Genomic DNA, 13,384 nt, shown 5'->3' with positions numbered 1-13,384 from the left:
CTTTTAAGCAACTTTTTCTGCCTTTCGTTTAGTTGCATGGTTGATATAATTCTGCCTCTGTCTTCTATAAGAAGATCAAGGATGCTTGTTTTGGAAATGTTCAGTGTTTTCCCAGTGTTAACAAAATCCATTTACAACTACTCTCAACTCAGTTGAGTGGGTGTGAATTCTCACCTCAGCTCCCTGTCCACCTCCATAGAGGAGCCCCCAGGCCGGCTCATTTTCCTGCTCTCTCAAGATACTTGCTTCCTGTTCCAGAGGCCTGGCTGCCCTCCCCGAGCCCTCAGTCTTGGGAGTGATCACCTGTGTGTCACATCCACATCAGGGTCAGCATCAGAGCCACAGCTCTGAAGGTGACTAAGCCAGTTCTTGCTATGACTTGCTAACCTGCTCTCCAGATGCCACCTTGGGTTGGTACCTCTGCTGTTGTGACCTGTGCTGATCTGTTCATTGCTGCCCCATCTGGGAATTGGGGTCTCACACCACGTGTGAAACCACAGAAATTAGCATGTCCTCTCCCTTATTTAATTCTTTATTTAAAATTTTCACCCCCACAAAGTATGTTCCCAAATGAAATATAAAGTCTGTGGTAAGATTTGGTGATAAAAATAATATTAACTATGGGGCTGGGGATGTGGCTCAAGCGGTAGCGCGCTCGCCTGGCATGCGTGTGGCCTGGGTTCGATCCTCAGCACCACATATAAACAAAGATGTTGTGTCCGCCAAAAATAAAAAATAAATAAATAAAAAATTTAAAAAAAGAGAAAAGGGCAGAACATCTCCATTCTTAAAAATATTAATAATATAAACTAACTAATTAGAACAATTTTTTTTTAGAGAGAGAGAGAGAATTCTTTAATATTTATTTTTTAGTTTTTGGTGGACACAACATCTTTATTTTATTTTTATGTGGTGCTGAGGATCGAACCCAGCGCCCCGGGCATGCCAGGCTACCGCTTGAGCCACATCCCCAGCAATATAAACATCCTGAGACTCTTCATCAAGATTATAACTTGGGCACTCACTTGAGTCTCCAAGTGTCCCCATCCAACTCATCCCTGACCTGCCCTGGAGATGTCCACACTGTCTTAACCCATTGGCTAATTTTCCTTAATTGCATGCATTTTCAGCGAGCATTTCTCTTTTAGGTTTGCCCCAGTGGATCACTGGGTTCACATTATCTAAGACAGTGGTTTTTAGTGTTTTACTCACATAACAAGAAGGTAACTATTTGAGGTGGTACATATGTGGGATTATTTCACAGTTGCACACTTTAAATATATCCAATTTTATCATATTGGGTTCTTTAATGAAGGACTCCTTGGATCCTTTTATAGACTCACTTGCAACTTCATGGGAAGTGTATACAATATAGTATCTGCTAACATTTTTTTCATTTGCAACATATAAACAAAGTTTGTCATAATCAATATAAAACCTGTGAATGTATTAAAATGTCAGTGCAGTGGAAAAAATGAGCAAAGAATATTAATAGGTAATTCATAGGAAAAGAACTATAGAAAAGCTGACGTATGTGTATGTAAACATTCACCCGTGATGAAATACAAAAACACAGGCTGCTTTTTTTCTTTTCCTTTAGTAGTATGGGGATTGAACCCTGAGGCACTCAACCACTAAGTCACATCCCCAGCCCTTTTTGTATCTTATTTAGAGACAGGGTCTCACTGAGTTGATGAGTGCCTTGCCATTGCTGAGGCTGGCTTTGAACTTGAGATCCTCCTGCCTCAGCCTCCTGAGTTGCTGGGAGGTCACTTGGTATTTACAGGCGGGGGCCACTGTGCCCGGCTGGATCTTTTCATATATGGTATTTTAACCTAAATATGCTTTGGGCTGTTCTCATGCATGCATTCATTCAGTTTTACTCTGTATACTAACGCCTTTTGTTTGTTTGTTTGTTTTTGTGGTGCTGGGGATTGAACCCAGGGCCTATGCATGCTAGATTTGCACTCCACCACTGAGATATGCTCTATCATTAATCAATTTTCTGTGTATGTGTGGGCCCCTTCAGTACTGATTTCCTTTCCCATGATCTATTTGTTAATTTTTGTGTTAATAACATAGTGTTGTGGATAGTGTGGGTTCAAGGTCTTTTGTGTATGTAGTCAAGTCATCCACTTTTTGTTCCAGAGATTTTAAACATTTATCATGCCTACCAGATTTGGTAAACCAGTTTTTAACTGTCTATGAAAAGGTGTATTTTGGGGCATTATACAATTTTATAGATATATGTGTGGGAGGTGCCAACTTGATAACAGTGAATTTTTTGTGGGGGAGAGTACACGGGGTTGAACCCAGCAGTGCTCTACCACTGAACTACATTCCCATCCCCTTTTTTTAAAGATCTATTTTTTTTTAGTTGTAGTTGGACACAGTACCTTTGTTTCACTTATTTATTTTTTATGTGGTGCTGAGAATTGAACCCAGGGTCTTGCCCGTGCGAGGTGAGCACTCTACTGCTGAGCCACAACCTCAGCCCTCCCACTCCTTTAAAAAAAACTTTTTTTTTTTTTTTTGTCGTGGATAGACATAGTACATTTAATTATTTATTATTATTTTTTGTTGTGGTGCTGAGGATCAAACCCAGTGCCTCGCGAGTATTGGCAAGCGCTCTACCACTGAGCCACAACCCCAGCCCACATTCCCACCCCTTTTTATTTTGGGACAGATTCATTCTAAATCGATCAGGCTGTCCTTGAACTTTGGATCTTCCTACCTCAGCTGCCCAAGTTAGCCGGAATCACAGACGTCCACCACCATATCTGGTAGACTTTGAACTCATCTGTTATGGTTTAGATATGAAGGGTCCCCCCAACAAACCTCACATGTGAGACAATTCAAGAAAGTTCAGAGGTGAAACGATGGGTTTATGAGAGCCTTAACCTGATCAGTGCGCTGACCCACTGAGTGGAGGTGCTGGGTGGTGATCTAGGCAGACAGGGTGTGCTGGAGGAGGGAGGTCACAAAGGGGGCATGCCTTTAGTGCTCACAGTGTCCCTGGAGAGCAGAGCCCGCTCTGCTTCCTTTTTGCCATGTCCTGAGCTGCTCACCTCTGCCACACCTTGTAGCATGAATGTCTGCTCACCCAGGCACAGAGCAGTGGAGCTGGTCCTCTCAGACAGACCTCGGAAACCATGAGCCCCAAATAAACTTTTCCTCCTCTTGAAATCATTTTTGTCAGGTCTTTTGGTCACAGAGGCGAAAAAGTTGACTAAACACCACCCTTTCACTTGTTTTACTATCCTTTGATATTCTCCAATAAAAACTATAATGTTTTTCTGTTGGTATCCTGAATTGTCCTTCGTGAGTCCTGTTCAGTATTTAATTCCAGTTGATGTATAATAAACCATATATACAAGTTTCCAAATGTTCTTTCAGTGTAGTCAAAAAAAAAAAAATGCACCGAATTTCCCAAGTAACAAGTTGTGACAACAGACGATAAATGTTAATTACAGACCATCTCTAGATTGATCATCCACAGTGTACTAGGGGGAAGATGAGGTAGGCTGCTTTTGATGAACATATTATTACATTTCAAACATTCAGAGGGACAACTGGAGTTAAACAGGTTATATATTTTTGGCATCAACTGGTTTGGAACACCAAGACCTTCTTTGCAATTAGGATGGTGAGGTCCATCCCAATAGTATTTCCCAAATACCAGCAAGGGTCAAAGTTTATTCTTAAGTATCTCCAAGAATAGGCAGTCTCAGGACGCTTGCTGTTAAGTCTCACGCACACTAAATAGCAGTACTTTGTTGTGAGAGGGGCTGACCTCTACAGAGAGCAATTGGAGTGGCCCAGTAGCACAACAGGTGTTCTGTTCTGATGCTGCTTTACCTGCTAGTTCCATCATAATTGCTGTGTGAGAGATCTGGGGGTGATGGAAGTGCCCGAGTGTGACAATCGAGTGGTGGCATATTGAGAGAACATAATATCATGTGAAATTCTTATGAAATGAGTCTAGATCTCTAGTGCCATGAGTCTTACCCTTCCTCCTGGAAATATATGGGGGATGTTTTAGGAGTCGGTGACGTTTGAGGATATGGCTGTCACTTTCACCCTGGAGGAATGGGCTTTACTCCATCCTTCCCAGAAAAAACTATACAGAGATGTGATGCAGGAAAACTACAGGAACCTGACCTCGATAGGTAAGTGTGACATTCCCTCTCGTAGCCAGTCAGATACCAATTGTTACTTGCTTGTCAATACTGTTCCATGATTTGGGAGTGTGGAAAGGGAACATTCTGGTGAATATACCAGCCTGGTCACATTATACCATGAATCTAGCAAGAATCTATTCTTTTTTTCCTACAATATTGTAATTAGTCATAATGGCTTGTTTTGGTCTGCATTTTAAAAAAACAATGGGAAACTCAAGCCACTGATGATTGCTACGAAAATTCCAGGAGAAATATAAGGTAATTTGCACTCACAAGAGAAAGCAAAGTACATCATGAATCTTAGAGTAACATAAAATTTTAAAAACAAGCAGATGGTACAAATGTGCTCAGCTTCAAATTGATTTAATCTCATTTTTCTCCAAAAATGCATACAGATTGAGCATCCATTATTGGAAATTCTGAGATCCAAAATGTTCCAATAGAGGCCACATCTGTATCACTGACATGAGACCACAGTGGTACTCTCCCAGTTTTTAATACACAGACTGTGTTCCATACACAAATTATTAAAAATGTTTTTATGAAATTATGTTCAGGTTTTGGGTATAAAATGTTAATGAAATAAAAATGAATTTTAGATTTAGATTGGGACCCATCTTGATATCTTATTATGCATATGCAAATATTACAAAATCCAAAACACATTGGGTCCCAAGCGTTTTGCATAAGGAATACTTAACTGTATTTAAATGTGCTATAGATATTCAGTGTTAGCAAAATACTTTGAAGCATTAGTAAGGAACCAAATATCCATATCACTGTTTTGATAACCGCTGTACTCAAGCCATCCTCTAGTGTATTCAGTCCATTCATGGTCAACAATTGTTACAGAACATAAAACTTCCGGGATATTATTAATAAACTCTTAGTGATGTGCTTCTCATTTTTTTGTAGTGGGCAAGTAGTACAGAGACTCTATAAAGGTGACAGTTGGTGTGGTGACCACTTCAGCCCGATTCTACATTCTGTTGTGAACAAGAAAACACCTCCGAGAGTCAAACCAAGTGAAAGCTCTGTGTGTGGAGAAGTGGTCATGGGTGATTCCCCCCTAAATGTGCCCCTGCCAGCTCACACTGGATACAAAGCACATGCATGTCAGGAACACAGAGAGAATTCATATAAAGATAAGGAATATCCAGAAGCCTCCAGGTATCCCCAGTGCTTTCAGAAGAGGGAAAGGATTCACACTGGGAAGAAGCACCATGAATGTAAGCAACTTGGGCAAGACTTCAGTCGTCCCAGTTCCCTTCCATTACATGAAAGAACTCACCCTGGAGAGAAACCCTGCGAATGTGAGCAATGTGGGAAAGCCTACCATAATGCCAGCGCCTTCAGAAAACATGAAGCAACTCACACTGAAAGGAAAGCCTGTGTATGCAAGCAATGTGGGAAAGCCTTCAGTAATTCTGGTTACATTCAAATGCACGAGAGAACCCACACTGGAGAGAAACCCTCTGTATGTAAACACTGTGGGAGAGCCTTTACGTTTCTCAATTCCCTTCAAAGACATGAAAGAACTCACACTAGGGACAAACCCTATATATGTAAGTATTGTGGAAGGGGATTCAGTTCTTCCTGTTACGTCAAAATACACGAAAGAACCCACAGTGGAGAGAAACCTTATATATGTAAACAATGTGGGAAAGCCTACTGTGATCCCAGGTCCTTCAGAAAACATGAAGCAACTCACACTGGAGAGAAACCCTATGTATGTAAGCAATGTGGAAAAGCCTTCATTTCTTCCAGCCACATTGAAAAACATGAAAAAATTCACTCTGGAGAGAAGGCCTATGTCTGTAAGCAATGTGGGAGAGCCCTCACTTTTCCCAGTTCCCTCCACAGGCATGAAAGAATACACAACACAGACAAACCCTATACATGTCAGCAGTGTGGAAAAGGCTTTCATTCTTCATATTACTTTAAAAGACATGAAAGATCACACAGCAGGGTCAAACACTATGTATGTAAGCAATGTGAGAAAGTCTTTTATGATCCCTGCTCCTTCAGAAGACATGAAAAAACTCACATTGAAAGGAAAGCTTACGTGTGTAAGCATTGTGGAAAGGCCTTTAGTTCTTCCAGTTACATTCATAAACATGAAAAAACTCACACTGGAGAGAACCCCTATGTATGTAAGCAATGTGGGAGAACTTTTAGTCATTCCATTTCCCTTCAAATACACGAAAGAACTCACACCGGAGAGAAGCCTTATGTATGTGAGCAATGTGGGAGAGCCTTCAGCGAATCCAGTACCTTTCACAGTCATAAAAGAACTCACACTCGGGAGAAACCCTGTGCATGTAAGCAGTGTGGGAAAGCCTTTAGTTATTTCAGTTCCCGTAAAATACACGAAATAAGTCAGTAGAGAGAAGCCCTCTCAAAGTGGAAAGAAGTCCTATGTATGTAAGTATTGTGGAAAAGCCTTCAGTCGATCCAGTCATGTTCTCAGACATCAGAGAACTCAGGCATGTAGGCAACGGATGTGTGAAAACCTTCCCTCAGTGCAGTCACATCCTTGTACAGGAAAGAAGTCAAACTGGAGAGTGACCCTGAATAAAGAATGTGGGAAGACTTCATCGTCACATGAAGTCTCTAGCAAATGTGAGAATGCAGAGACAAGACCTGGATGGATGGATGGAAAGCCTGTGGGAACGCCTGAGGTCATCTTGGTTCATTGTACACCTAGGAGTGAACACAGCACGAAGAGAAACCTGGGATAGAAGACGAGTGCAGAAACCTTTTGTCCAACACTGGATCAAAAAACTGTGAATGGGAAAAATAGAAGGAATTTGTCAGTTGTAACAAAGAGTTTGAACATCTTCCTCATGTAGTGGGATCCTATAAATGTCATTAATATGAAAAGCTGCATGCCAGTTAAAATTGTTTAAAATGCTGTGACAAATATACTACCTGAAGGAAATGTGCTGAAAGTCTAAATGTACCGGGTTCATCAATGACTCATTCTGAAAGGAGATTTCCACACTATGTATTTCTGATTTTTACTCTTGAAAATAAAACTCATAGTCACATACCTCTGCAAGTTTTGTTTAGACACAGTGTGTTGAGTTTCCCAGGTAGTGCCCTTTTCAATTAAATCAAGTGATGAGTATTTTTCCTTTCATTTTGGCCATGTTGGATCCACAGGCAAATTGAAGCACAGTTCGGATATGCCAGGAAGCTTGATTTCTATGTAGTTTTTAAAATACTTGTGGTTAATGGTACACTAAAAAATGTGTTTTTGTGAGTCGGCATTTTCCTACTGGCTTCTTTTGACAGGTTTACCCTTTTACTCATGTTTGTTTCTCTCTCTCTCTCTCTCTCTCACACACACACACACACACACACATCATTCTTGGGGACAATTTACAGTTTTTACATGGATTTTATATTTTTTACTTTGATGTATAGTTTGTTCAAACAATATTCTTTTTTTTTTTTTTAAATAACCTCAGTAGGTCCTTTTTTAAAAAAAATTCTGTTTTATTTATTTATTACTATGTTGTGCTGAGGATTGAACCCAGTGCCTCACATGTGCGAGGCGGGCACTCTGCCACTGAGCCACAGCCCCAGTCCCCATGTTCCAACAACATTCTATATGTGTTTTTTCAAAGAGTTTGCTAAGTGTTTTTTTTTTTTTTTAATTTTTCTATTTTCACAAAGTCTAAAAGTTTTAAATACACTTATAATAATAATTGAGAACTAATTTATGGAATATATTTACTCATTAGAAAAAAGTAATTCTTTTTCATAGGAATCACAATTTGCTTAACTGTGAGCTCAAACTTATCATTCCTCACCATCAAATTAATTACAAATATTATCTATATAAACCATCCTTAGCTCAAAGGTCATGCAAAATCAGATGGTCAGAGCTGGCCTCAGACCTTAGTTTGATAACTAAGAAATTTTCACTGGAGCCATGGAGAGTAACAGATCAAAAGAAAGCAAAGAACAGGAACAAGAAATATTATAACTTAACATTTTTTTTTCTGAAATACATGCATGTGCTTCTTTATTTCACATTTCATTTTATTTGACTTTGCCAAATACATTTTCTTGGAGATGGATTAGAATTACTCAGCAAAAATGAAAAGGAAGAGAAAGAATCTGCTTAGTCTTTGACTTCCAAAATAAAACTTTTTCATTTTTAGTTAGACCAGAATATTGATGTCAATCACAAGTAAGAGAGTCAAACCTTTTTATAATTCCTTAATTTCCTATCAAGAACCAAGTTTTTGGGCTGGGGATATAGCTCAGTTGGTAGAGTGCTTTCCTCGCATGCATAAGGCCCTGGGTTCAATCCCCAGAACCGTACACACGCACACACACACACACACAATAACCAAGTTTTACTGTCTGATATTCTGATACCTACTGGTACACTAAACTAAAGACTTTGGCATATTTTTTTCCCCTTGCTTTCAAAAGTTATGTTTTGCTTTCTGCTTTTTTTAATTTTTTTTTTAGTTGTAGATGGACACAATATCTTTATTTATTTTTTTTATGTGGTTCTGAGGATCGAACCCAGTGCCTCACACGTGCAAGGCGTGCACTCTACCACTGAGCCCCAACCCCAACCCCTCTGCTTTTATTTTTAATGGATGCACAGAAACACAAGTGGACATATTAATGGGAAAATATAATATTCCTTACATGTATAGATTGTGTGACGCTTAAGTGAGGTTAAACATGTTTGTTTCCTTTCTTTGTGGTGAGACCTTTCAAAATCCTTCCTTCTAACTTTGAACGGTGCAGTGTATAATTGTGATCCATTTCTCTGCAACAGTAAGTACTTCAGTGCTTCTTGTTCTATCTTGAACAACTTTCTCCACACCCCACTCTCCACCCTTAGGTAATTAATCATCATTCTAGTGTCAACCCCTGCTAGGTGAACTTGTTTAGATTCTATGTGAGAGTGAGATCAAGTCACATTTGTCCATCTGCACCTGAGTTTTTTCACTTAACATAATCTCCATTTCCATCCATGTTGTTGCGAATGACAGGATATGTATTCCCCTTCCTCCTCTTTATGGTACTGGAATTCAAATTCAGGATTTGGTAAATGCTCTACCACTGAGCTACATTCTCAGCCCTGATTTTGTTCTTTTTAATGGTTGCGTAGTATTCTATCACATATATTTACCACGTTTTCTTTATCCATTCATTAGTTGAAAGACACAAATTAATTACAAATATTAATTACAAATATAATTTATAATTAATTACAAATATAATAACTGAGAAACAGAAAAATTGTTTCTGTTTCTCAGTTATTGTGAATGGTACTGTGATGAACATGGGGGTACAGATGTTTCATCAAATTCTAATTTCATTTCCTTTGGACATATACCCAGTAATGGAATTACTGGTTCATGTGGTGCAGAGGATCGAAGTTATATATTTTAGTTTAGGTGTAATCTCCATATTGTTTTCCATAATAGCTGTACTAATTAACTTTTCCACCAAAAGTGACCCTTTCCTCCCCATTCTCACTGTTGTTATCTTTATTCTTTTTTATATCAGTCATTCTTACTGATATATCACTGTGGTTTGGATTAGCATTTCCCTGGTAAATAATAATGTATCTGTCGACCATTGCATCTCATCTTTTGAAAAAGTGAATTTAGATCTATTGTCCATTTTTTGGATTGGGTTATTTGTTTTTTAACTATTAAGTCTTAGAGTCCCTTATATATCCCACCTACCAACCCCTTGACAGATTTGTATGTCGCAAATATTTCCCACTATTCGGTAGGTTGTCTTGGAACTCTGTTGTGTGTCTTGCTGTACAAAGCTTCTTAGTTTTATGTTATCCCATTTGTCTGTATTTGCTTTCGTTTCCTGTGCGTTTGTGGTCTTTCCAAAAACATCCTGGTCCATTCCAGACTTCTGAAGCATTTCCTATATGCTTTCTTCTAGTAATTTCATAGTTTCAGGTCTTACATTTCAGTCTTTTAAACTAATTTGGATTGATCTTTGTGACAGGAGTGAGACGGGGTCTGATTTCATTCTTTTGCATATGGCTGTCCAATTTTCCCAGGACCAATTATTGAAAAGAGTATCCTTTATTCACTCTGTGTTCTTAGCCTCTTTGTCACAGTCAGGTGGCTGTAGGTAAGAGGGTTTCACTTCTTGGCTTTCTGGTTTTTTCCATTGATATTTGTGTCTGTTTTTGTGCTAGTGCCGTGGCTGTTTTTTTTTTTTTTTTTTTTTTTTTGTGTGTGTGTGTGTGTGTGGTTCTCTGACCATTTTAAAATTGCTTTATAGCTCTGTGAATAATGCCGTTGTCATTTTGCTAGGGATTGCATTGAATTTGTAAGTTGCTTTGGGCAGTATGGGCATTGTTAACAATATTTATTCTTCTAATCTAGGAACACAAGATGTCTTCCCACTTTTTTGTGTCTTCCTCAGTTTCTTTCATCTATGTTTTGTAATTCTTATCTTAGAGATCATTCAATTTTTTATTAAATTTATTCCTACATATCTTTTTTTCTTGTAGCTATTGTATATGGGATTGCTTTCTTCTGTTTCAGACCATTCACTATTGGCATGTCACAATTCTATACTTTTGCTGTAGATATTGCTGTGTCATGTCTCCATTTCCACTTGTCTCAAAACAACTCTTAATTCTATTTATTTATTTACGTGTTTATTTTTGGGTCAGTACTGAGTATGGAACCCACAGCCGTCACATAACAGACTTTATGACTGCTGCTGAGCTGCCTCCCAGTCTTTAAATTTTTATTTTGAAACCGGGTCCCGTTAAATTGCCCGTGCCAGCCTCAACCTTGCTATCCTCTTGCCTTAGCCTCCTGCTTGCTGAGATTACAGGTAGATGTCACCACATCTGACTTAAATTCCTTCTTGATTTTTTTTTTCTTGATCCACTGGTTATTCAAAAGTAAGTTATTTTCCGTGTATTTGTATAGTGTCCAAAGCTTTCCTTGTTATTGATTTCTAGCATGATTGTGCTCTGAAGAGATGCTCAGTATGATTTCAGCTTTTGATATTCCGTTGGGACTTATTTTGTCATCTGTCACAATCTTTCTGGAGAATGTTCCGGGTGGTGATGAAACAAATGGCTACTCAGAGCCTTTGGAAGGAAGGGTCCCCTGTCGTTAGTTCCGTTGATCTCTGGAGCCTGTGACTCTGCTTTTCTTTGTTCATTTTCTGTCTGGACCCTCCTGTCTGCTGCTGAGAGTGGGATGGGATCGTCCGTAGCTATTACTGTATGGGAGTCTCTCTCTGCCTTTAGAGATGGACGAAATTCTGTCTTATTAGTGCTTGTTTTATATGTTGGATATTCTGATATTGGATGCATATGTATTTAGAATTGCTGTTTCTTCTTGGGGGATTGACCCCTTTGTCACATGCAGTGACCTTCCTGGTCTCTTTTTATTTATCAGTATGGCTACTTCTGCTTTCTTAGGTGTCATATTCCATCCTCTTACTTCAATTCAGTCTGTGTATGTCCTGACAGGGGAAGCAGGTTTCTTGCAGGTAACATGTAGTTGGGTCTCCTTTTTTTAATCTATTCCGTCATTCTGCGTCTAAATTGTAGAATTTAATCCATTTATTTAAGGTAATTATATAGCTTGTTTTGTAATTTTGCAGTAGCTCCTTTCCCCCTCTTGTGATCTTACTTAGTGTCTAAATGAATTGGCATAGTACTATTTCCATTTTTTGGTGGGGGAGGGTACTGGGCATTGAACTGAGGGGCACTCGACCACTGAGCCACACCCCCAGCCCTATTTCCTATTTTGTATTTTATTGAGAGACGAGGTCCCACTGAGTTGCTTAGTGCCTCGCTTTTGCTGAGGCTGCCTTTGAACTCGCGCTCCTCCTGCCTCAGCCTCCCGAGCTGCTGGGATTATAGGCGTGGGCTACCGTGCCTGGGTTACTGTTTTCATTTGTGCTTATTGTTTTTGGTTTGTCTCTTCCAGATTTTTGTTTCATGGTTACCATGGAGCTTACAGAAAACATCATTTTTTTCAACTGAATCATGCATTTAATATTGGTAGAAATGCAATGGCAAACTGAAATTAAAATAGTAAGTGAAGGAAATACTACAGCATTTTAAGATGGGTACACAGAAATATAAAATTGGAACAGAATCAATGTTTTAAACATGCATTGTTTCCTTTCAATTAGTTGTATTCTCATGTAAAATTACTGAACAATAAATTTTTAAATGAGAGCAACTTAACATGATCTTAAGGATGGGAACCGGAATTAACCAAAGAACAGGGCGAAATGCACTCACAAAGCACTGCAGTGTCTTTTGCATTTACTGAGAAGATACAAGCAAATAGCCCATCATAATTATCGAATCCATGTGTAGATCAGTCAGCTTTTCATGACTGTGACCAAAATACCTGACAGGAACGACTTAGAGAAGGAAGCTCTTGGTTCATGATTCCAGAGGACTCGGTCTGCATGGTTGGCTGGCTCCCAGGCAGGAACAGGGTGGAAGGGCCGGCAGAGGGAAGATGCTCAGCTCAGGGCAGCTGGGATGCAGAGCAGGGGTGAGGGAAGGGGACAGAGAGAAGGTACATTTTCCAGGGCTTTCCCCCCGATCCACTTCTTCCAACCAAGTCCCCTCAGCACCTGAGACTGTGGGGAAAGTTGCAGGTCCAAACCATAGCAATATGTTTACAATGGAAGGTGTTTTTATCTTCATGTCAGTTTTGCTTTTCTCAGGTAGAGGGCTTATTTTGATCATATTTGTCCTTCACTCATCATTCCAAAAACTTCATCCTGCTGATGTGAGATGCTCTTTGCCAGGACTACAGCTTTTGTCACATGATACATCTGTCCTTACACCATAACTGGATCTGTGGCTTATCGGTATCACCATTCTCCATAGAATTTCCAAGGGGACTGGGTGTTCCTGGAGGGGGTGCTGATTGCATTGTGTAGTCAGACGTTGCCCTTTGAGGGATGCACTGAGGCGGGGGAACACCGTTCTGTCTGTGGTGATCACCAGAGTCCTTACCTAGAGGACAGCACTTTACTGTGGAGAGATGCCTAATTCATAAGATGCACCAGTCTGTCTCCGCAGTTCCAGGATGGGCATTTTTCTCCTTCTGTGAGCATGATTGTAAGGATGGGAACGGGAGGGGAGTTCCATCGTGACATAGTGAATACCTTGTACTATCCAGTGAGAATTGTTTACCAGGTCG

The 13,384-nt window shown here is 39.6% G+C and overlaps 2 protein-coding genes across 2 annotated transcripts in view; both read left to right on the top strand.

The window, feature by feature from the left end:
- Window positions 1–13,384, top strand: part of LOC114090187 (zinc finger protein 627-like) — a 44,804-nt gene that overhangs the window by 5,826 nt on the left and 25,594 nt on the right. The gene's annotated exons all lie outside the window — the stretch shown is intronic.
- On the top strand, window positions 4,090–7,130 carry LOC114090169 (zinc finger protein 709-like). The gene is made up of 2 exons (XM_071605305.1): window positions 4,090–4,169; window positions 5,097–7,130. The coding sequence occupies exons 1-2, from the start codon at window positions 4,090–4,092 to the stop codon at window positions 6,565–6,567; spliced, it is 1,551 nt and encodes a 516-aa protein (XP_071461406.1). The 3' UTR covers window positions 6,568–7,130.

The sequence above is a fragment of the Marmota flaviventris genome, chromosome 1 (assembly GCF_047511675.1).
Source record: "Marmota flaviventris isolate mMarFla1 chromosome 1, mMarFla1.hap1, whole genome shotgun sequence".
NCBI lineage: Eukaryota > Metazoa > Chordata > Mammalia > Rodentia > Sciuridae > Marmota > Marmota flaviventris.
This window is presented reverse-complemented; position numbering and strand designations above follow the sequence as displayed.